At 49.3% G+C, this 24,240-nt stretch overlaps 2 protein-coding genes across 3 annotated transcripts in view; one reads left to right on the top strand and one right to left on the bottom strand.

Moving 5' to 3' along the window:
* Nucleotides 1–6,761, bottom strand: part of ARID3A (AT-rich interaction domain 3A) — an 81,135-nt gene extending 74,374 nt beyond the window's left edge. Inside the window, exon 1 of the mRNA XM_077331657.1 lies at nucleotides 6,609–6,761. The gene's annotated coding sequence lies outside the window, so the exon portion shown is untranslated. The remainder of the gene's footprint in view (nucleotides 1–6,608) is intronic.
* Nucleotides 6,736–24,240, top strand: part of WDR18 (WD repeat domain 18) — a 53,483-nt gene continuing 35,978 nt past the window's right edge. The window contains exons 1-4 of one of the 2 annotated variants that reach the window (XM_077331663.1): nucleotides 6,736–7,141; nucleotides 7,769–7,879; nucleotides 18,803–18,936; nucleotides 22,237–22,378. In XM_077331663.1, the coding sequence (XP_077187778.1) occupies nucleotides 6,890–7,141; nucleotides 7,769–7,879; nucleotides 18,803–18,936; nucleotides 22,237–22,378 (639 nt within the window). In that variant the 5' untranslated portion in view covers nucleotides 6,736–6,889. The remainder of the gene's footprint in view (nucleotides 7,142–7,768; nucleotides 7,880–18,802; nucleotides 18,937–22,236; nucleotides 22,379–24,240) is intronic. The other variant, XM_077331662.1, reaches the window with a different exon arrangement.

Genomic DNA, 24,240 nt, shown 5'->3' with positions numbered 1-24,240 from the left:
ATCATTTAAACACATGCTCACATCCAGTGATTTTTACAGTTTTCCATCAGAAACTAACTAGTGGTCGGGCAAGTACATTTTTTAAAAAGGTTCCTGCAAGCCCACAGCAACCTAGCTGAGAAGTCTGGTGCATCTCTGAAACAGACTTTCTAAACCAGAGTTTCACACCCAAATGGGTGGGAGTTAATTAATTATTGATATATTTATTACATGTTAAACGTTTACCGGGTGACATGACCATATACGGTCATGCTGACCCGTGCCCCTCCTCCCAAAATGGCCAATGATGGGCCTGGAGGGGGTGGGAAGGGGAGGGGCCCTAGTTGGGCATGTACCCAGCTATTCTTTCAAACCATATTCTGTACCATTGTGCCACTTCTGGGGTTTCTTGAAGCCCAAAGAATGTTTCAGTAGCTTCTCAGTGGTGAAGGAGTTGAGAAAGGCTGTCCTAGAAACATAACAAAATTAGCTACCCTCAGCAGAGTCCGTCCATTAAGGCCCTGTATGTGTCACTGCGATTTCCAATCAGACCTCATTAGAGCTAGGCTGTGTCATCTGTGTCCTGTGATTCAAGCATTCATCCCCACTCCACCCCACCCCCATGCAGTGAGATCTGCCCTTGGAGGAAGCTTCCTGTTGCATCTCCAAATGAGTAACTGCTCTGAGCTGCCAATCAGGCCAGATTGTACTGCTGTCCCTACACTGGATGCAATGGGAGCATTCAGTAACTCCTGCTGCACAGATGCAAGATACTCAGCTGACCCTCGGTCTTCTCTAAAGGAGCCACCATTTTCAGTTTACAATCTTCCAACCTGGAAGCGTGCCCTGGTCAAAGACTCATACAGAAACACGGAGAATGAGAGCATCAGAGAATGGGGGTTTTGCATGCTAAAATAAACATATGCCGGTGCAGCCTTGACCTGGGCCTCTGATTTTAAGTCACAAATGAGCATCAGATATTTCTGGTCTCAGCTTGAACACAAGGCCTTCTGGGTTACAAAGAAATGTGCATTTGAAGACAGAATAACCCAAATTCTCTCCATGGGGAATGTTGTTCCTTACTGGCTCAGCCTGTTCCCTTCCTGCAGGCAAAAAAGTACCGGTTTGCCTCTATCAGGAAATGCTGCATTTCAGTCAAACCCCACAGCTCTTTGCAGAAAAGATGACAGTCGCATTTTTGGGGACAAAATCCCTTTGCTTGCAGGGCGGAGAGACAGCATTTCTCCCAGCTCCCCCCCCCCCACGGATAGTCACTAACCTTAATTTCAGTGTATTGACTTGTAATAATCCTATACTTGCGTTCCCAGAAGGAATGGCCCATGGGAAAATAAGAGTTTTTAAGAATTCAATATTAAAATAAACATTATAGCTTTGCAGATGCTCATAACACATATTCCATCTTTCTTCCGGTTATAAACCAGTGTGTGGCTTCCAAGTACGGTTGCCAGTTCTGGAGCGGGAGATTCCAGGAGATCTGAAGAGTGAGTTCTGGGGGAGGGCAGGGTTTGGGGAGGGGAGCAGACAGTGCCACAGCATCTCCCCCTCCAAAGCAGCTATTTTCTCCAGGGGAGAATGCTGCAGTCATTCCAGAGGATCCCCAGGCCCCATCTTGGGGCTAGCTCTTGAGAAAATGGTTCCTCTGGAGGGCAGACCCTGTGGCAATGAACTCAGGCCTCTTCTGCTTGAATATCTGGATCCCTTTGCTTGCAAGGGCCTTCCTCCAATCCTTTTCTGCTGGCAGGGCTTTAAGACGTAGTTCTGAGAGGGGGGGAATGGGAGGCACCAATGGCAGATTCAGCTCTTCCCCCCACACTCCTTTTCCATTGTGTGTGAATTCGACAAGGGCACTGTGGAACAGACTGATGAGCAGAAAGCCACTCTGTCCTCCTGACTCCTCCCTGGACATACACTATATACATACACATACACATACACACACACACATATATATGCTACAAACTAAGCCCACTGTAATCGAAATACAGCGGGCGCTAGCAGGGCTGGCGAGTTTGACGGCGTGGTGGGTCCAGACCACGGACCCCCCCCCCCGATGTACAAAAACGCTCCCCAGGCCCCCGGGAAGGCGATACACGGCTCGCGGCACCGCGGATTGCCTTCCCCGGGGCCTGGGGAGCGTTCCCCCCCCGATGCACCAAAACACTTCCCAGGCCCCGGAGAAGGCGATCCGCGGCTCGCAGAGCTGCGGATCGCCTTCCCTAGGGCCTGGGGAGCTTTTTGGCTCCCTCCCCAACTTGGAAAACGCTCCCCAGGATCCTGGAGGACGACCCGCGGCTCAGTGAGCCGCGGTTCGCCTTCCCCGGGGCCTGGGGAGCGTGTTTCCTGCTGCCCCAATGTGCAAAAAGGCCCCCCGGGTCCCGGGGAGGGCGCTGGGCAGCTCAGCAAGCCGGCCAGCAGCATCCCTGAGGTCTGGGGAGCCGTTCTCAGGGCGGGGGCCAGCGACCCTACCTTCGCTCTCAGCGGCCAGCAGAGTAATAGCCGCCGTGGAGCAAAGGAAAGCTCTGGTGGGGGGTGGGGTGGGGTGGGAGGCCCTTTGCGCCTCCCAATTGGTTGTTGGCCAGGCAAACAGCAAATCAGCAGCTGCGCTTCGTGCCATCTGATTGGGCCCTCCGCTTGTCAGTCCAAGGGAAGGGGCCTATCGGCACCCTTCCTCATCCCGGACAGGGCCCACCCGCGGGGCCCTTACCGCTTTATTTATTCCGCTCCATGAGGAGCGGTTAAAGATATACACACACCTATACATATACACATACATACATGATTTCAGCTGAATTTTGATTTTGCTTCTCTGTTCCATGAATCCAAGCCATACTTCTGCCCTCTTTTCCTCTTAATATTTCCCTATTAAGCATATGAAATTTAAAAATGTGGGTTCTTCATCAACAGCCAAAAAATGTTATCAAAGTGAGGAAACAGAAACCAACAATCAGGGGGATTACCATTCACAACAGAAGGCAAACACCAGTTTTCAAAACTCTCTCGCAGAGAATGGCGTCTTTCCTTGGCATCTGATGCTTGAGATCCTTTAATCAGGGGTTGAACTGGGGGATCCTCCCCTCCTCCCCCCGGTAGGCAAGCCACCTCAAATGGAAGGTTGCAAACTCCAGATAGCATTTCAGTCAAACTCCACTTTCTGTCAATTTCCAGAGGGAATAGAATTCATAGAAATTGACAAAGTTTCCCCCATTGATTGTGAAAGCTGATGGCCACTTTGATATTTGGAAATGCAGCAAATACAGCTGAAAAAACATACATCACATAATCTTCTAGAACACTTTAATATATGTTAATAATTAATTTGTGAGCCACTGATGAAATTTTTGGTTGGAAAACGGCTTGTGTATCCAAACCCTGTTCTGGCAACTTTAAAAGAAGAAAAAGTCTTTCGCCTATACCAGTTTCTTTTTAACTTACAGGTGGGAATAAGTAGAAATGTTCTAAAGGTAGGGGTTGAAAAACAGGCAAAAATCGCTGGAGACAAAAAACGTAAGAATGTCTTTTAATCTGGTTTCCACAAAACCAGAAAGAAACAATCTTTCTGACCATAGAAGGTAGTAAATCATGGAACGTATGACTTTCTCTTTATGTCAGAGGAAATTCTCCAATTGTTGTTCATTCGGGGGGGGGGGGGGAGACATTGACATCAAAGAATCAACTTCCTAGTAGTGAGCAAGGAGGTATGAAAATAGTAGAGTCCAGCGAGATTAGTATTGCTTTTGCACTTCTGTGGAGAACATTCGACATATACTCCAAGGAAACAGTGGCCATTTTGGAAGAGATTACATCCTCTTGAAGGCCCTCCCTTCTCCAAACCATGCCAGCACCTAGCTAGATCCCCAAAATCTCCAGGTATCTCCCAACCCAAAACCATTAATCGTAGACAAAATGCATCCTAAATGTCACCCAGTTTATTTTGGCATCCTTATTTGGAAGGAACAGGTCTATGTGGCCAGAACACATTGAAGAAGGCCAGCCCACGGGAGCTGTGAACAGTTTTTGAAAACAGGCGCATAAAAGCGATCCTGCGGGAGAATTTTAAACTTTGGACGTCACAGGTTTGCCAGGGCTGAGTCTTCCTTGCTGTCTTTTTTTTTGGGTGACCATCCTCTTTGGAGCTCTTCTTAAAAGAACTGATGAAAATGTCCTCTTTTGGGGTTGGACAGCAAGGAATATTACTAGCTAGTAGCCATGACCTCAGTTTCGATGGTGGAAGTATTTACTGAGATTTGTCATTGTGAGCCATTGTTTGAAGTAACTGATTGTAAAATACGTCCTCTTGCTTACTTTCTGAAATATCGTAACCCTACTATAAAAAGATGGAACAGAAAGACTCAGGGATTTATTTGCTCGGAGTCAGCTGATTCCTGCCCTGAATCAAACATCCAGCCAGCGAATCCAAAGAGTAGGAAAGGGGCCACATCGTAGGGCTTCAGCTGCCGTCCTCGTGACCGGGCTTCAGTAGTTAAATGCAAAACTAGGCCTGTCTTCCCAGGAAGGAAAAGACTGGTTGAATGCTTACATGAGTCGTCTGTACGTTTGTGTTGCATTACACAAATAGTTTTGGGGGAAAAGCACATTCCCCCACCCCTTCCCATTTGTTAACTGTTAGGCCCCAAAGAAAAACCTGAATCCCCTGCCTGGCAGATATTTTGCTAACCTCTCTCACACAGAGACTCCCATATGTGAATATTCATGCTTTTTTTGGGGGGGGGTGCAGAATGAGTAGGTGCCTCAAAGAGGCAGATTATGGCAAGATGTTATAGTCCTGCTGCATACCACATGGGTCAGACCCCACCTGGAGTCCTATGTGTAGTTCTGGAGGCCTCACTTCAAAAAGGATGTCAGCAAAATTGGGAGGGTGGAGGATCTGGGCTGGAAAGGCTGCTGGCTAATTCTTTTTCTGTCTCAATCCCGGGTAAGACTTTTTTTCTCTTTCAGCCTGAATCCTGGCTAATTCTTTTTCAACTCCAATATCTACCTTTTTCTTTTTCAATTCTGGCTCATTATACGTGTTGCTCTTTTGCAGCTTCAGTTCTGACTTCTATTTTTGCTAGTTCAATTTTCATTCTTATAATTTCCAAGGGGGTGGCCAAACTGTGGCTCTCCAGATGTATATGGACTACAATTCCCATGAACCTCTGCCAGCATGGTGTTGGTGCTGGCAGAGGCTCATGGAAATTGTAGTCCATGAGCATCTGGAGAGCCACAGTTTGGCCACCCCTGCACGGCTTTTCTCAGCTACAATGAGGGCTTTTCTCAGATACGATGTCATGTTCATCCTCCTTATAAAGTGTGAGAGTAAATTAACATACAGCATAATGAAAGTGGCTAACAGATTCCAGAGATACATAGGAAAACCACTAATTTGGATTTGTTTGTATTCACTTGAGATTGAATTGCATGAGGAAATCTCTGCTGCTGTCAGCAACTGATTTCTCATTATTCTCTTGATGTGGACATCTTTAATGTACACAAAATGTACAATAAAAAACAAACGTTTTTCCTATTTCTCTCTGGGATTCGTTGACCATTTTTATTATGCTGCATGTCAATTTACTCTCACACTTTGCCTATAAGGATGACCTGATTACTTCCATTCCACAACTTTTTATCTGAGGAAGTGTGCCTGCACACAAAAGCTCACACTTTGAAGAAAACTTAAGTTGGTTTTAAAGCTGCCACCGACTCCAAATCTGACCAGGAAAGAAATGTGTGCTTGTGTGTGTGTGTGTGTGGGGGGGGCACACTAAGGATGTGGCCCAGGAGCCGAGGGGGAGGTAGCCCAAGAAACTCTAGGAGTCACTGAACTCTAGGAGTCATTGGCAAGAGAGTGAGTTGAGTCTGCCAGAAAGCCAGGCATTCTTTTCTGAAGTGGGAAAGAGGCAATCCAAAAGCAAACAGAGACAGGGCGACCTCTGCTGCCTTCATGCCACCAGCGGATCGCTAGGCACTGATCCGAAAGGCGGACTCTGGGGAGGGGCTTCTGAGGAAATGGTGACAACAACAGGTGGATTTTTTTAAAAGCTCCAGACTTAGCCTGCAGGAGGCTTCTTCTATCAAGAAAGGTCTAATTTAAAACAGAAAGGAAACGTCTGAAGCAGATGAAATGATCTGTATTCTTCTTGTTTGGATAACTCTGTACAGATCAGTGGATTATCTGCGGACTAACAATTGGTCCTCCCCCATTTTTGTATGAAGAGGGGTGTTTATTTGGAAGAGTCGGGGCCTGAAGGATACCACCCTATAGAGCAACGTCTGCTTACTTCCTTTGTACTATCAGTAGGGATGCCAGTCCACAGGCGGGATCCCCTACAATTACAGCTCACCTCCAGACTAAAGAGATCAGTTCCCCTGGAGAAAGTGGATGGTTTGGACCAGGGGTAGTCAAACTGCGGCCCTCCAGATGTCCATGGACTACAATTCCCAGGAGCCCCCTGCCAGCATTCGCTGTAGTCCATGGACATCTGGAGGGCCGCCGTTTGACTACCCCTGGTTTAGACTCTATGGCATTATACTCCACTGAGGTCCCTCCCTACCCCAAATCCCGCCCACTCCCGGCTCTCCCCCAAAGTCTCCAGGCATTTCCCTACCCAGAGTTGGCAACCTCCGTCCGTGCCGCTCTTCTTCTCTATGATCACTGTCTTCATGGCTTTCCTCTCTCTCTCTCCCTCCTTATATCTTCTTCCGGCGTTGGGAGGGTGGCAGGAAGAGAGAGCACCAACGTGGCGCGACGGCCGCAGGGATTCCTTCAACGGAAGTCCGCTCTAGGAGCTCTCACCGCAACTCTGTCGCCCCCGCGTGTTCCGCCCCTTTGAGGCGCGATCGGCGGCGCGTGCGCAGAGGGGGCGTTCAGCGGCGGCGGCGGCTCAAGATGGCGGCGTCCGGAGGCCCCGTGGAGGTGGCGCTGGTGGCGGTTGCCGAGGCGACGGCTGCAGCGGGCGGCGCGGCCTCCTCTCCCGGCGGCGCCTGCTGCTGGGTGTGGGAAGTGGGCTCCGGGGCGCTCCTGGCCGCCTACCGCGGAGGGAGCTTCTCCGCCAGAGGGTTGGCGCTGCTCGGCGGGGAGTATCTGCTGGGGGCGCAGCTGGGCAAGGCCTGGCTGGGCGCCTGGGAGCTCCAGAGGAAGGTGAGCCGCGCGGCGGAGGCCTGGGAGACCAGCGCAGTTTCATTCCGGCCAGCTAGATAGATGGAGGGGGGGGGGGGGCGGGCTGGTCTGAAGCGGAAAATCGAAGGTTGAGCAAAGCTTGATTAGCCGCGAAGGGCAGATGCACTCCCAGGGGTGGGACAGAGAAATCTCTTCCAGTGACGGGTCCTCGTTCCTTACCCTGTTCCAGCACCGCAGACTGTCTGAGGGAAGTGAACCGCCCAGAACTGTAAAGAATAGGTGGTATAAAAATCCAAATAAATAAATCAGAAGTCTGCCTGCACACGAAAACCTACACCTTGAATCAAACCTTGTTGGTCTTAAAAGTGCCACTGAACTACACAAACAAAACCCAGTGCAACGCTGCACAAGGTTAATGAAAGTGTGGTGCACATGTGCTTCACAAATTAAATGGCAACAATTTCACACACTCTGTTTATCTTTCAGTTGGTACCCTGTCCCTCCTGGCATGCTGGCTTGGGGAGGCTTCAACCTTGCAATGCAATAAAATCAACATGATAAAATGACATTTATCTATAATTCACCTCTGACCGCTCCTGGGAGGGGTAGTTCTCTCCTCACCCGCACATCCTTTCTTTTTGTCCTTAGGATCAGCTCCAGCAGAAGATCATCTGCCCAGGACTGGTGTCCTGCCTGGCAGCCGCTCCCAATGGCCTCTACATCCTGGCAGGCATTGCCGAAAGCATCTACCTCTGGGAGGTAAGCTGAGGCTGGGGGATAGGGGAAAGGATACAGCTTGCCTTGGCTGCAGGAGCTTAAAGACTGTGGTGCAGCTCCATAGATGTGTGTGTAGGGCAGTGTCTATGCCTCCTGCTTTATTTGAGCCTCAAAACTGCCAGACACAGAATCATAGGATTGGGGCCTCCAGGGTCATCTAGTCCAACCCCCGTCACAATGCAGGAATTCACAAGTACCTGCCCACCCACAGTGACCACAATTTCATACCCAAGTGATCCCCCCACCAAAAATCTCCAGAATCCAGCCTAGCCTGGAGGAAATTCACCTTCCATCCAACAGTGGCGATCCACAATTCCCTGGGTATGCAAGGAAGGGCCACAAGAGACAAACACTGGCACATCCCTTCCTGCCCAACCTCTCACCATCTGCCTAGTTTCATAAAATCAGCATTTCTGTCAGATGACTATCCAGCCTCTGCTTAAAAACTTCCGAAGGAGGAGAACTCACCACCTTCCGAGGAACCCTGTTCCAATCAGGAACTATTCTGTCAGGAACTTTTTCTGGATGTTAAGCCAAACGTTTTTTTGAATTCATTTCAACCCATTGGTCTGACCTTCTGAGGCAACAGAAAACAACTCTGCTCCATCCTCTATGTCAGTGATACCCAACCTTTTTATCACCGGGGACCGGTCAACGCTTGACAGTTTTACTCAGGCCCGGGGAGCGGGTAGTCTTTTGCCGAGGGACATCGCTGCCACCGCCTGAGCTCCTGCTCCACTTGCTTTCTCACCGGTGCCATTGACTTCCCGCCGCCCACTGGGGGGCACTACCAGCAGCCAGCTGCGCAGTGCCACGCTGAGGGGGAGCCCCAGCCATGGCGGCCGCCGGAGAGCACCAAAAGTGAGCCAGCGGCGTAGTGGCAGGGCAGCCCCTGACGAGGATGAGGAGGAGCCGCGGCCTGTTACCGACTGATCCATTGACCAGTACCGGTCCCCGGACCGGGGGTTGGGGACCACTGCTCTATGTGACAGCCCTTCAGGTACTTGACCATGACTATCCTATTGGGAGAGCTTGGTCTGTTTAGCCTGGTGAGGAAGCGACTGAGAGGGGATCTGATAAACATCTTCAAGTATTTAAAAGGCTGCCATATAGAGGATGGAGCAGAATTGGTCTCTCTTGCCCCAGAGGGACAGACCAGAACGATTGGGACGAAATTAATTCAAAAGAAATTCCGTCTAAACATCTGGCAGAAGTTCCTGACAGTCAGAGCAGTTTCTCAGTGGAACAGGCTTCCTCAGGGGGTGGTGGGTTCTCCATCTTTGGAATTTTTAGCCACCTGACAGAGAGGCTGATTCTGTGAAGGATGAGCAATAAAGTTGTGAGTGTCCTGCCATGTGGGGAGGTTGGATTAGATGACCCAGGAGGTCCCTTCCAACTCTGTTATTCTATTATTCTATCACCTCTTAGTAGTCTTCTCTCCAGGCTAAATAGACGAAGCTCCCTCAACCTTTCCTCATACGACTTGGTCTCCAAACCCCTCACCATTTTTGTAGCCCTCTGGACATGCTCCAGTTTCTCTACATCTTTCTTCAGTTGTGGCGCCCAAAACTAAACATAGTACTCCAAGTCAGGTCTTACCAGAACGGAGCAAATCGGTAACATTCCCTCACGTGATCTGGTCAGTATACTTCCTTTAAAGGTAAAGGTATCCCCTGTGCAAGCACTGGGTCATGTTTGACCCTTGGGGTGACGCCCTCTAGCGTTTTCTTGGCAGACTCAATACGGGGTGGTTTGCCAGTGCCTTCCCCAGTCATTACCGTTTACCCCCCAGCAAGCTGGATACTCATTTTACCGACCTCGGAAGGATGGAAGGCTGAGTCAACCTTGAGCTGGCTGCTGGGATTGAACTCCCAGCCTCATGGGCAGAGCTTCAGACTGCATGTCTGATGCCTTACCACTCTGCGCCACAAGAGGCTCTCCTTTAATACAACCCAAAACCCTATTTGCCTTTTTAGCTACCGAGTCACACTGCTGACTCATGCTCAGTTTCTGCTCTACTAAGATCATTTTCACACGTACTACTGCCAAGGCAAGCCTCGCCCATCTTATAGTGATGCATATAGTTTTTCCTACCTAAATGAAGAACTTTTAACCCCTGCATCTCCACCAGATGCGCAGTGATGTCATGGGTGCTCCAATTAAAAAGAAATCTAGACATAAAAATAGCACTTCAGGCAAAAGCAGTTTGAGAACAGGTTTATTTGGGAGTAGGCATACAATTCACAGATCTCAGACATACCTTGTTGGGAGCAGTTTTTTTTAGAGAGGAAAGATGTGTGGAATTTGAGGTCCCCCCCCCCTTACAGGAAATAATCATTCTCTCCCTTTCAATGGGAGAATTCCTGGAGGGGCTAAAAGAAGCATTGGTGTTGAAACAAACATCTCTAGACCTGTGGGAGCCTGGCAGCTACCAACCTGTCTCGCACTTAGCGTTTCTGGGGAAGTAGATTGAAAGGGCTGCCGTGAACCCAATATCAGCATTCCTGGAGGAAACGTCTGCCCTTGACCCATCCCATTCGGGCTTCCGGCCTGGCCATGGGGGAGAGACAGTGCTAGTCGCCCTGATGGATGACCTCCGTCGCCAGCTTGACCAAGGGAGGTCAGTTCTGCTTATATTACTAGACCTCTCAGCAACAGCACAGTCGATCATGAGCTTTTAGTTCACTGCCTCAAATGGATGATCTCCTTTCTCCGGGGTTGGGGACAGAGGGTAGCAATAGGAGAGAAGGCATCTAGCCATCATCAGCTCACTTGTGACGTCCCACAGGGAGCAGTCCTCTCTCCTATCTTATTTAACATCTTCATGCGCCCTCTTGCTCAGCTAGTGCAGGGGTTTGGGTTGGGATGTCACCAATACGCAGATGACATCCAACTTTCTGCTGATGGACAATTGGCCTGATTCTCCCCTAGAATCCTTAGCCAGATACCTGAAATCAGTGATGAGTTGGCTCAAGCAGAGTCATCTGAAGCTTAACCCTTCAAAGACAGAGGTCCTGTGGCTCGGTAGGAAGGAACCAAGTGAGGAAGCACGCTTACCCAACCTGGAAGGAGTGCAACTATCAGTAGCTCACTCCACCATAAACCTGGGTGTGATCTTCAATGCCTTCCTCTCCATGGAGGCACAGGTTGCGAAAGTACCATGGTAGGCCTTCTACCATCTACGCCAAGCCAAGCTACTAGCACCCTACTTGGCCCCAGAACACCTAGCCTCAGTGATCCATGCGACAGTCACCCCTTGACTAGACTTCTGTAGGCCTGCCTTTATCCTTGTTCAGGAAACTGCTACTGGTTCAGAATGTCATGGCCAGGATCCTCACAAATACACCATGGAGATCCCACATCCAGCCTATCCTCAGCTGGCTCCTAGTAGAATTCCGGGTGAAGCTTAAGGCTTTGGTAATCACCTTCAAGGCCATAAGCAGTCTGGGCCCAGTGTACTTGAGAGGCAGTCTTTCTCAGCCTATATCCCCAGAAGAGCCTTATGCTCCCCCAACGCCAACTGGCTGGTGATCCCTGGCCCCAGTGAAGCACATCAGACCTCAACAACGGCCAGAGCCTTCCCTGGGCCCCACCTGGTAGAACCAGCTCCCTGAAGAGATCAGGGTCCTGCCTGAACTCCCACAATTCTGCAGGGCCTGCAAAAGGGAGCTCCTCCACCAGGCATTTGGTTGAGTCCAACCGACCCAACTACATCTAGAAGTCAAATAAATAAATAAATAAATAAATAAAGGCTCCACCTCTGGCTTCTGGTGCCATTTGTGCACAAATCCCAGCTGTCCCCATTTTGGCTATGAAGTTCTGAATGCCCCCCTCCCCCCATTAAATACATCATTTCCTAGCACTGTGTATAGCAGGGGTAGTCAAACTGCGGCCCTCCAGATGTCCATGGACTACAATTCCCAGGAGCCCCCTGCCAGCATTCGCTGGCAGGGGCTCCTGGGAATTGTAGTCCACGGACATCTGGAGGGCCGCAGTTTGACTACCCCTGGTGTATAGCCTTGTTGGTAATTTTTGTACTAAACTTTTCCCCACCACCACCCCTGGGCTAACCCTTACAACAGGGATCCCCAATCTTTCTTGAGCCCATGTGTACCTTTGGAATTCTGCCAAAGGGAGCACTCCCAAAATGGCTACCATAGGAGATGGAGCCAACCTCAAAATGTCATGGAGTGCCAGGTTATATATAACTAACAGTCATTTCTTTGCCATTTCAAGCAGATGCTCTGTTTAACGGGATGCCTTTCAGTCAGAAATCCTGCTGGGCAAGCACCTCACCTAGCCCTCCCACTTGGCCGGCACCAGGAGAGGCATGGGGACCCTGTTTTTACAGGATTTCCCCCCTTCTCTATTGAATTTTAGATTTTAGGTGTGCCACAAGAGGGCAGGAGCACTCTTCTCATTGATGCCTGTTGTTTTCCAATTCTCTTAGAGAAGATTTGGAAATGCTTTGTTTTGGGTTGACGGTCAAACTGAGTAGATGTCCTCCATCTGCTGTCATTTTTGAGGGTTTTACTGCCTATCGTGCAAGAGAAGTTGTGGAGGTTTATCCCCCATGAACTGTTTTTCCTTTTGGACTGCATTAATATATTTTGCATGTGTCCCAACCCCGCAATGCACATCCAAAAGATGTGAAACAGAGAGGCAGTTCTTTGGAAAAACCCATAAGCTGCTTATTTGGTCCACAGTAAGCAAAAATGGAAGAGCCTCTTGTGGCGCAGAGTGGTAAGGCAGCGATATGCTGTCTGAATCTGTCTGCCCATGAGGTTGGGAGTTCAATCCCAGCAGCCGGCTCGAGGTTGACTCAGCCTTCCATCCTTCCGAGGTCGGTAAAATGAGTACCCAGCTTGCTGGGGGGTAAACGGTGATGACTGGGGAAGGCACTGGCAAACCACCCCGTATTGAGTCTGCCAAGAAAACGCTAGAGGGCGTCACCCCAAGGGTCAGACATGACTCGGTGCTTGCACAGGGGATACCTTTACCTTTACCTTTAAGCAAAAATGGACTTTCGGCAAAACCAGAAAAACATCGCTAAAGACAAGGCTTAGTGGCAAAGTCAGGACACACATCGGTTTTACCCCGTGCCCCCCTTCGCTTAAGTTTTGTTTGCCAAAACCCATTTCCAGGGGAAAGCCTTTTTATCTTCAAGGTGAAAGTAAAGCGAAAGCCATTCACAAGCTTAGCGCCAGCCCTGCACGGCCATTTGCCAATCAGACACTACGCAGGTGCAGACATCAAGATAACAGAACCGAAATAAAACTGCCAAGGGGCCAGAGAACCCAGGAAGCAGGGAGGGGTGGAGGGAGGCAGTGGACTATGTGGAAAAATACCAGATAAACCCCCCTAGGCAGGCTCCCTCCTTCATGCCATGGAGCCAGAGGAGGCGACAGGACAGTATACAATCTCCTAGCCAGGCGATCCAAGGATTGTAGTGGCAGCCAGGCAAGAGATGTTCAGATGTGGTTTGCCCTTGCCTGCCTCTATGTCATGACCCTAGTGTCCCTTGGAGGTCTCCCATGCAAATACCAGCCAGGGTCGATCTGATGAGATTGGGCATGCCTGCCATAGAGTGGCAGGAAACCTTATTGGGACAAGTGAGGGCATGAAGTGTCTAGTGGTGTGCAGGTGGGGCATTGCATATTTGGGGTGTTTCCCACTGCCCCATGCTAAACATTATTTGCCGGAAGAAAACCAGCATATCAAGCAAAGAGAAAAGATGAGCCATTTCCCCTTGCAGCACTTGTCTTCCTCTTTGCAGGGAGCTTTTTTAATGCAAAGGCTAGGAGCTTCCCCTTGTAGTTTGAACCCACACAGTCTATTCTGCTGCCTCATTTATTCTTCTGCATGTGAGGCTCCACCTAAGATGAAGGTGGCTGGGCACCTGCCGTAGCCCAAGTCACTGCAGTTTTGGGGTCCCCCCCCCAGGCCAACATCACCATCATTTGTTTAGCCACTAGAAAGCTTCCTTCCCCTCTTGTCTTGCTGGTTTCATCCAAAATTACGGCCAGCGCTATTATGCTCCAATTAGCCAAGCCCTCTGTTTCTTCTGTGCATCAGAGCTTGGTCTTGAAGGGAGTCTTCCCTTCTCCACCCTCTATGCTGAAGCTGGAGGATGAGGGAAGGGAAGATGAATAATCTAAGACCAGAACCTAGTCAAAATGTGGAGGCCTTTATAAAGGTCTGTGTCGGGTGCATTCACGCCAGCAAAATCGGTTTCCTTTTGACATCTACAGAGGAACAGGAGAATACTGGGTGGTACAAGAGGAATGAGAGTTACCTCCTGCCCCTTTCTTCTTCTAGCAGTTTCTGTTAACCCAAATCTATTTCTTTCCTGCCACAAGCCGTTGTAGTTTGGCGCATCCCTGTCTTGTGTGAAAAATTAAATTAACCCATCAGTTTGGATCCAGTGGAGGATTCCACTGATGTAAAGGTGATTTGCATTGATTTCTCCCCCCCCCCCCAAAAAAAAATCCTGTAGCAGATGGAGGTTATTTTGGGTTGCAGTTCTGTCGCAGTGGGAGATGCTTTGCTCTACCGGCACAACCCCTTTCAGTCAGCATAGCCTTTGAACACGATCCGACCCATGGCTTGGACTGATGGTTGTGCAGAAGACAAGCACATATTCGGCTTCCAGGCACACTCACAGGTGACGGCAGCATTCACCGGCTCTCCTTTTCCTTTGTGCTTCCTTTTTGTGGTGTTGGGCTTCTAGGGAAAGTGGTCAGGTCAGACTGAAATGGACACAAGTTCTGGTTTGCAAGCCCACGCTGGGCTCTGGTTTCTGGTTCCGAGCAGCCGTTTGCTTGCACACGGCAGTTCATCATTTCAGATATCACAGGCAGGCATCGCTGAGAGCTGCCGTAACCATGAGTTAATGTGGGGCTGTATCTTTTGGACTGTATCAAGTGAACAGTTCAAGAGTATGTATCTGTATTTGTGTTCCTTTGGTTACACATTTTCTGAACTTTCAGAGCAGTCAGGTTTCTAAGGTATGGGTGTGCAAGGGCTAGTTTATGCTTGTCATGTCAGGTGAAGGCTCCTCGAACCTGAGAAAGTACCTCTGGTAGCAGAATGGATCTCCAAGATGCATCTGAGCACTAGAGAGGCTGAACTTTGAAGTTAGTACCCTAATCATGTGCCTCTTGCCCCTCAAGCTGCTCTTGTAAAACCTCAGTGCAGGGATTCCCACCCAGGGTTGCAGGGACTCCTACGGTTACGCGAGAGCTCCCCAGGGGTTCTACAGCCTTCCCCAGAAATTCGGATGGTCACCAACATCACTGGACATCCCTGGAGCCCCCTTCCCCCTTCCCCTGTGGATCTACAGGCCTAGTTTCTTTCTCCACAATGGAAACAGTAAATTATCGATCGATTGGCTGGCTTCTGCATCTTCTTCCACACCCTCTTCTCAGAAGGGGCTTGGCACTGCTTCAGGGGTTCCTTGAAGCCTGACAAATATTTCAGGGGTCCTCCCATGGTCAAAAGATTGGAAAAGGCTGCTGTAGTCCTTCATCAGTATCAGGAGAGCAATGGTGGCCTGCCTAATTGGATTGTCATAAGAGTTTCATTAATATATTTATTTATTCAATATTTATTAGATTTTTAACCACATAGCCGCATAAACATTTTGGGGTGGTTTACCCTTTTGGTGTGTTGCTACTCCAGGTTCTCTAAGTTTCTTAACGGCCCTGGAAGAGTTTCCCAAATGGGTAGGAATTAATTTTAAAAGATTTATATATATTCTATACATTTATTGGGTGATACGACCATATGGTCATGCTGACTCCCCTCCCAAGATGGCCAGTGATGAGCCTGAAGGGTCGTCATGTACACAGCTTCCCAACCCTATTCTGCACAATTGCACCACTTCTGGGGTTTCTGGAAGCTTGAAGAATGTTTCAAGGGTTTCCCAATGGTATAAAAAAGTTAAGAAAGGCTGAGCTACTCATTGGCCCCAACCAAATGCCTGGTAGAAGAGCTCCATTTTGCAGGCCCTTTGTGAAACTAAAAGGTCTTGTAGAGTCCACAGATTTCCCGAGAGCTCATTCCATCGATACCACTAAAATTTCTTACGGACCCTTATCGCTGGACCTCTAGGGATGAAAGGGATGAAAGACTTGATGTCTTTTTTTTAACCCAAAATCTTCCTGATCCTGGCAGTGTGGAGGTGTGTTTGAAAGCACAAACCTGTTTTTTCTCAATGTTTGAATCTTAGAATAATAGAGGGACCTCATGGGTCATCTAGTCCAACTCCCTGAACTATGCACTTCACAAGCTGAGCCCATTTTAGGAGACTGGGAAGGCCAGGCTGGTTTTTTCAAAAATCACTTGGCCCTTCACTGCTGACGGAATCCTGCATTGCGGAGTCCCAGAGGCGCCTCCAAGAGTGAGCTCCCAGCTCATGCAGTAGCAGCTCACACTGTTGCCCTGCAAGAGGTCCGTGCCAGAGGACAGGCCTCAGAGCTCTCTGCGACTGCAAAGACCAGCCGCTGTAGAGGGAAGATTCTTTGCACTCATCCCTCTTGTCCTGCATGCGAGGGGGTGTGGTGGAGGGAGGGAGGGTGTCCCCATATCGTTGGCATTTGCTGTGTTTTGAGAACCTCTTAAGTTGGAGGGCAGGAAGGGAGGGGCAACTTCCCAAGTGTGAGGATTGTTTCAACATGTCCGCCTGTATCGATCAGCAAAAGGCGGCATTTGCTTTACCCGCAGACAAATTGACGTGGCTCATAACATACAGTAGGGGACAAAACACCAATGGCATGAGAAGCACCGTAATAGGTATGGGGGAAGGGGGTATTCCAATCCCTACACATTTTGCATTAGCTTAGCCAGGGGATCTAATTAGATTATCATCTCTTGTACCTTCCTCATCCAACTGGGGACTGGAACATTCAAAATATTCCCTTTTCTCTTATTAAATGAATAATCTCTTTAATTCCCCCCCCCCCGGCTTCTTTTTGAAATGCTCCAGCCAGCTGTGCCCGGATGCCTTGGGCTGGCTTCCCCAAACAGTCCGAGTGCCCGTGGGTTTGTGGGGGTTTCATGTTGGGAGACTTCTTTCTCCGTGTCAGCCATTCTCCACCAGGGTAACTAGTAACCTCATGGTTACTCCCAAGGGGGAGTCCGAAGGACAGAGTGGCTTTCTGCTCATCAGTCTGGTCCACAGTGGCCTTGTTGAATTCACACTCAATGGAAGAGGAGTGGGAGGGAAGAGCTGAATCTGCCACACTCCCTCCACTGGCTTCTCCTATTCCCCCCCTCTTAGAATTTCTTCTCCAACCTGGCAGAAAAGGGTTGGAGGAAGGCCGTTGCAAGCAAAGGAATTTCGATATTCATGCAGGAGCGGGCTGGGTCCGATGCTACGGGGTCTACCTTCAAAGCAGCCTTTTTCTCCAGAGAAACTGATCTCTGTAGTCTGGAGATGAGCTGCAATTCCAGGGAATCTCCAAGACCCACCTGGAAGCGGCATCCCTAGCTGAGAGCTATAACACCTGGATCCAGTGAAAGGACTGTGCCCAGCCTGCACAAGGATTCCTTCCTGCCCAGGTTTCCCCTTGCCCTGGCAGCTATTTCCAACCCTGGGAACATAGATTCTCAGGTCTTGGTAGCGCTGCCAAGCTCCTTATGGTGGCTGGAGTTCTCCCAAAGTTACAAGTGATCTCCAAATCATGCAGATCATTTCCCCTGAAGAGAGTTGCTGCTTTGCATGGTGGGCTTTATGGCAGCTGAGATGAATGATTCCTTATTTTGCTCAGGCAAAGTACTGTACACTCAAAAGTGAAGGTAACTTCTTATTTAAGAAGCATTTTATTCTTTGTGTCAGCATGCACATTGTAAACATATGACTTCTTTTGCGATATGCCTCGTACTGCTCCTTGCTCAAGTTCCAAGGATAGGAAATTGCTGGGCTTGCCAGTCTCCAGGTAGAACAGCGATAGTACATTACTGTAAAGCTATGCCATGGAATGTGGGAAAAGCCAACCATTAAACAATGTTTATCAAACGTCCAAAACAGCGTATTGACAAAAGAGAAAGGAGAATGTAAAAGTGTGTTACAAAAAACTTGCGGTGCAGCACCCAAGCAGACTGTTCTGCTACAAAGCTTCAGCAGCAAACAAGACTAATAAATAATAATAAATGAATAAATAAATAATATGTGAAAACGTACCAAAAGGCTACTCTGCTACAAAGCCTCACGTGAGGTCGGAGTCCGATTATGAATGAAGATTGCAATTTATTGACAATTTTGACATTAAGCAAGTTTGAAACAGACAAATCATACCTGGGAGGTCTGTCGCCACATCTTTGGCATCCTGTAAATGCAAGAATTGTTACCTCTCTACGTTTCTGCCTTCGAGTTCACAAGACTGCAGGATCCAGAGATTTTGAGAGTGCTCCTTCAAGGACTTTTCACGTATGGTGCTCAGGGTTTGTAGCAGAGCAGCCTATTGGTACGTTTTCACATAATATTTATTTATTTATTGGATTATAGACTGCCACTCTTGAAAATCAGCTCACGGCGGGTCACACAAAACTTTTCTAGCTTATATTCTCCCACCCCAATATCGCTTTTGCAGCAAGCCCAGCAACTACAGCAGCTATTCTGATTTATGACTTATTGCTGTGGTTCCCTTTAATTCTTCTGACTGAACCTCCAGGTAGAGCCCGGAAATCTCTTATAACTGCAGCTGCCCTCCTGAGAGCAGAGATCCATTCCGCTCAAGGGAGTGGCCCCTTTGGGAGGTGGACTCTCTAGCACAGCACTCTGCTGGGGTCTTTCCTCAATCATCGACCTGTCCAGGCTCCAACCCCAAATCTCCAGACATTTCCAGAGAAGATTGCCCTAGAAATCTCATGGCTCTCCTTCCTTTTTCCCCATGCTGTCTGTAGGTCTCCAACGGGAATCTGCTTGTCGTCCTGAACCGCCACTACCAGGACCTCTCTTGCCTGGCCTTCACAGATGACTGTAGCCACTTCCTCTCTGGAGCCAAGGACTGCCTGGTTATCGCCTGGAACCTCTGCAGGTAGCGACCAGAGGAGAGGGGGAATCCTTCTCCTCCCGCCCCTTCCCCTAGGCCAGTGGTTCTCAATCTGGGGGTCGGGACAGGGGTCACAGGAGGGTGAGCAGCTTGGCCGTGGGGGGTGCTGCCACTGTTGCCACTCCTCCTGCAGACGCCCGCGCTTGGCCACCAGCCGCTCCAGCAGTGCCTCCAGCGCAGCGCAGTCTCCCGACAGGCGCTTCAAGTAGCAGCACAGCTCGGCAGGACAAGAGGCAGAACTGAACTGAGGAACCCTGAAAAAAAACCAATTTATATGCAATCATGAACAATGGATCTTCCTGCGATTGGTCATTTTTGGTTTAATTTCTGTGAAAGAGCCCTTGCATCATTTTATGGTTGGGGGTCACCACAACAACATGAGGAACTGCATTAGGAAGGTGGAGAACCACTGCCCTAGGCAGAGACATTATGTGCTAGGCTGCCTTTGTGGGTCGACGCGTGTCTGTCTGCTCCTGCCTGCCCAGAGGCAATTACTGCACACCAAGAGCAGCTTGAAGCATTTAAGCACAGTTTGCTATTAACAAAATGGGTGTTTTAAGGCTTTTGATTGCTGCAAGGGGCCTGAGAGACTTTCCCTTTAAACAAACACACACACACACACCTAGGTTTACACCTGATTACCCCAGCCACCTCTGGTGTGTGCCTAATTTATCAGTCACCTGGGGCCTAGGCGAGAAAGGTGTGTTTTTAAATAACGCTTCAGCTTGCAGTGCCAGCTGGAAAGAATGGAGCTTCTCATCCGGAATCCCCGTCTGGGGAGCCATTCGGGAGCTTCCAAAAGCTGCCAGTTTCAGTCCAGTCCAGTCCAGTCCAGTCCAGTGCAGGGGGGAGGGGGGGTGGGGGGGCAAGGGCCAAATCACTACTGTTCCAGTCCTGCTTTGTTTGCAGTCAGGGAAGAGCAAAAGCCAACCCCCCCCCCCCAAAAAAAAAAAACTGAATCCCTGAGGTCCCACTGCAGGCAGTTCTGCCAGGAATGTTGTGTCCCATAAAGCAGTGGTCCCCGGGCCGCGGCCCGGTTCCAGCTGCGAAGGCCTCAGCGCTGGGCCGCGGCTCCCTCTTCCCGCCCCCGCCCCCCACAGCGAGAAGCTTGCCAGGCTGCGAGCAAATCGGCCGCCGAAGTGGGCGATCAGCTTGCAGCCCGGCAAGTTTCTTGCTTTGGGAGGGGGCGGGAAGAGAAGCTTGCCGGGTCGCAAGCTAATCGGCCGCTTCGGCGGCCGATTTCCTTGCGGCCTGGAGGGGCGGGGAGAAGGTATGCCGGCGGCACAAACGCGCACGCGCAGACTTCCATGGACATCTGGAGAGCCACATGTTGCCACCCCCTGCCATCGAGAAACCAGCAAGGGGAGCATGGCACAGTTCTGGAAAAAAACCTTCACCCGGGCCAACTAAATAAGGACAGTGTGTATTTTACAGCTTTGGTTATGGAGGGCCCCTGAGTTCTGGCCATTGTGTGTCATGGGGTGTTGGACTGGATGGGCCATTGGTCTGATCCAACATGGCTTCGTCTTTGTTCTCCTGAGTGTTCTTCCCTAACTTTCATACTGGAAATCAGTCTCTCTCTCCCTCTCTCTCTCAAAAAATCCCAACAAACCAAGGTTTCCATGAGTGAGCCTGGCACCTTTTTACACCTGTGTTTGCAACTGAGTTTATGCAAGTCGCTAGTCCACAAATTTCACCCATTTGTTTCTATAGACTTCAGTCAGCCATCTACCCATGGCCTGAAAGATTCAGTTTGCAGCTGGGAAAGTTATTCTGCCTCTAGTTCTCTCTGAGCTTGACTGCCACCATGCACAGTGCTTGGGCCTGCCCTTCAAGGTCATCTACTTTGGAATCCAGCGATCAAGTTGTTCACCGGGGCCAGCTGTAGTGATTGGCTCGCCCCACCGCTGAAAGATTTTCAATAGCTGCAAGTTGGCTTTGCCACTCAATTTGACCTGCTGGTCTTGCCCTACAGAGTTCTAAAGGACCTGGGAAGAGAATCTGTAAGGTTGGCTGCCTGAGAATGAGACCACAGGTCCCCAACATTTTCTGAGTTTGCAGCAGCTTTGGAATTCTGACACAGTGTGGTGGGTGCAGCCACAAAATAGCTGCTGCTGGATAGGGAGATAGCTGCAAAACAGTTGCCACAGCTTACCTTTACTCCTGCAGTGCAGGTCCTCTTGTTGTGGTGGCACCTGGTACCAAAGCAGTATTTTTAAAAAATCTGCACAACCAATCTAATGTCCAGTGGGTTAGTGCAGAAGCCTTGCTGGGAAAAGCCCCGGCCCGACCCGGCCCGGCCCACACCCCCAAGACGTGCTTGTTAGCGCCACGGTGCCCCTGCGTGCCGTGTTGGGGACCCCTGAATGAGATACTCTTCCCAAGCCCTTTTGCGGACGTCCCGCTGTCAGAAGTGATTGTGGGCAGCTGCTGGAAAGGAGGGGGCTGGGCTTCTTCAGCCTTGTTCAGTCGTCAGGCTTCATCTGTCCTGCTGGGAGAGGGCGGGGGGGGGGAGGCAGAACAAGACAGAGCCGTGAGATTCGAGTGATGCTCGCTGGGTGGCGCTGGCTGCCAGTGTACATATTCCATTCAGAGTACATATTCAGTTCATGTTGTGCTGCAGCAGTCATTCAAATTTTGATTGCTTTGGTTCCCCAGCTCTTAAAATGTTCATTCTCTTCACCACAAGCAATATTTTTGCATATTCTACACCCCCCAGACCATTCAGAGTATAACATTGCCTCCCAATTACCTGAAGCCTGCTTTCATCTTCTAATATTTATTTTATTTTTATTTTTTTTTGGGGGGGGGAGTAGGCTTGACTTAAGTTTTTGCAGGAGCAAGAGTTATGGGCTGAGAAGGCTGATCCCTGTGTGATTAACTGACCTAGCAGGGAAACAGGCAAGTGCAGAGTATTTTCAAGGATGGCTAATTCAGCTGTGTCTCGGTGCTGCCAATGATGTGACCGCAATGCGGAGGCCGTGGAAGTTGATTAGAAGGAGGAAGAGGGAACCAAATCATACAGAGGTGCAGCGGACAGACTCCTTTGTAGGAGGTTATTTGGGGGTTGGCTAGGTTGCACAAAGCCTACTGTGGTCAGTCTTGTTTCCTGCAGCATAGTCTTACAATCTACACAGTAGCTTCTAGAGGGCTTTATAGCACCATCATTCTCAACTGCAGTCATTGACAACAGCTCCACCTTGCAGTGTCTACTTTAATTAAAAAAAAACACATCAACCCAAAGTCCCTTCATCTGCTTCTCTCTCTCCCCCCCCTCCTATGTAGCGTTCTGCAAGCGGAGCATGGCCAAAGCCCTGAGCCCCGCCACGTGTGGTCACGACACAGCCTTCCCATCACAGACCTCTGTTGTGGGGTTGGTGGCCCCATGGCGCGGGTTGCCACGGCCTCCCTAGACCAAACCGCCAAGGTAAGGGGGCCGGTGTGGAGTGGTACTGGTGGACTAGCAGATGGTGTATCTCTTTATGTGGATGGCTGGGGACAGTCGCTGCCATCTTGGGGTTTTGGTTGGATGGTCTGGGGGTCAGAGGCTCCTGCTCTTCCGTGATTAACTTGATGAAGCCTGATACATGATGGTACTTTTTGGCAGGTGGTTTGACCTCTACAAAATTCTTTTATGAACAGAAGTGATAAGATATTTAATATGGAATAAGTAGTATGGGATAAAAATTAGTCATATAGATTGGCCATAATATATTTGAAGAATTATAACACACCACTTCTGGGGGTTTTCAAAGTCTGAAGGATGTTTCAGGGGTTTCCCATTGGTAAAACAAAGTTAAGAAAGCTCTCTGGTGCTTTGCTAGGTTGCTCTCCTCTCCTCCCCGAGTCCCATGCTGTACGGTATCTTTCCAGAAATTTCAGAGCTATCAGAAAAAGTCAGTTTTTCCCCCAAGGAATAAAAGGAAATCGGGGGGGGGGGGGGGTTGAATATTTGTCTGCCTAGCAAACCAGATCTTATTTTGGTGCTACAACAGCATGAGATGCATCATTTTTAACTTAGTCAGCACGTGCATTTGAACTATTTGCCATGTTCATGGAATTTAAAAGTACAAAATGTCTTCATTTTCTATAAGAAGCATTGCCCACTTACCTGGTTCTTGCAGACTGCCTCGCCCCATGCTGCCACAGCTTGCACACCTTTAAGTTTTTGCTGTTGAGAGTAAAAGCCGCTAGTGCAAAACAGATTTTTTAGCGGACAAAAGAAAGCGTCTTATTTGGACAGAAACTCTTCAAGAGTCACTGCAAGTGGGAATGGCAGCATGTTGGGATATTAAAGTAAACTTTATAACGCTGAAGACACAATTCTTTAATGTACCGTTAAAAGCTTTCTAGCAGGGGTGGCCAAACTGTGGCTCTACAGATGTCTGTGGAGCACGATTACCATGAGCCCCTGCCAGCATGTGGCTACCAGCTATCATTTATATTTAAAGAAAAAAAGTCTTGTAACTATTGTACATCAGCAGCATGATCTTCCAGATTTCCCTGATTTTTTGATTGATTGATTGATTGATTTTTCTATACCACCCATTTCTTTGCTGCTCTGGGTGGTTTACATTGAACATTATATAATACAAATTGCATGGAACGATATACAGTAGCAACAGTATGTAACATAAACTTTCATAAATAGTATGTAACATAAACCACATTATAAATAACAATTAACAGTAACATTGGGGGTTGATTCTTTCATGGGTTGGTTTTTTTCAGTCTGGGGGTTCAGCAGCTGTTCTATGTCAGTCAGCCTCAAGTAAATGCCTGGCGGAGGAGCTCCCTCTTGCAGGCCCTGCGGAACTGTGGAAGTTCAGACAGGGCTCTGATCTCCTCAGGGAGCTCGTTCCACCAGGTGGGGGCCAGGACCGAGAAGGCTCTGGCCCTTGTTGAGGACTGACGTGCTTCTCTGGGGTCAGGGATCTGCAGCCAGTTGGAGGTGGCGGAGCATAGGGCTCTTTTGGGGGTATAGGCAGGGAGGCGGTCTCTCAAATACACTGGGCCCAGACCGCGTACGACCTTAAAGGTGATTACCAGAACCTTAAGCTTGATCCGGAATTCAACTTCCCAGCCAAGTTGTTGGAGTGTCGGCCGGATGTGGGATCTCCATGATGTTTTAGTGAGAATCCTGGCCGCAGCATTCTGCACCAGTTGTAGTTTCCGGATCAAGGATAAAGTTAGGCCTGAGTAGAGCGAGTTGCAGAAGTCCAGCCTAGAGGTGACCGTTGTGTGGATCACTGTGGCTACGTGCTCTGGGTCCAGGTAGGGCGCTAGTAG

The sequence above is a fragment of the Paroedura picta genome, chromosome 4 (assembly GCF_049243985.1).
Source record: "Paroedura picta isolate Pp20150507F chromosome 4, Ppicta_v3.0, whole genome shotgun sequence".
Classification (NCBI taxonomy): domain Eukaryota; kingdom Metazoa; phylum Chordata; class Lepidosauria; order Squamata; family Gekkonidae; genus Paroedura; species Paroedura picta.
This window is presented reverse-complemented; position numbering and strand designations above follow the sequence as displayed.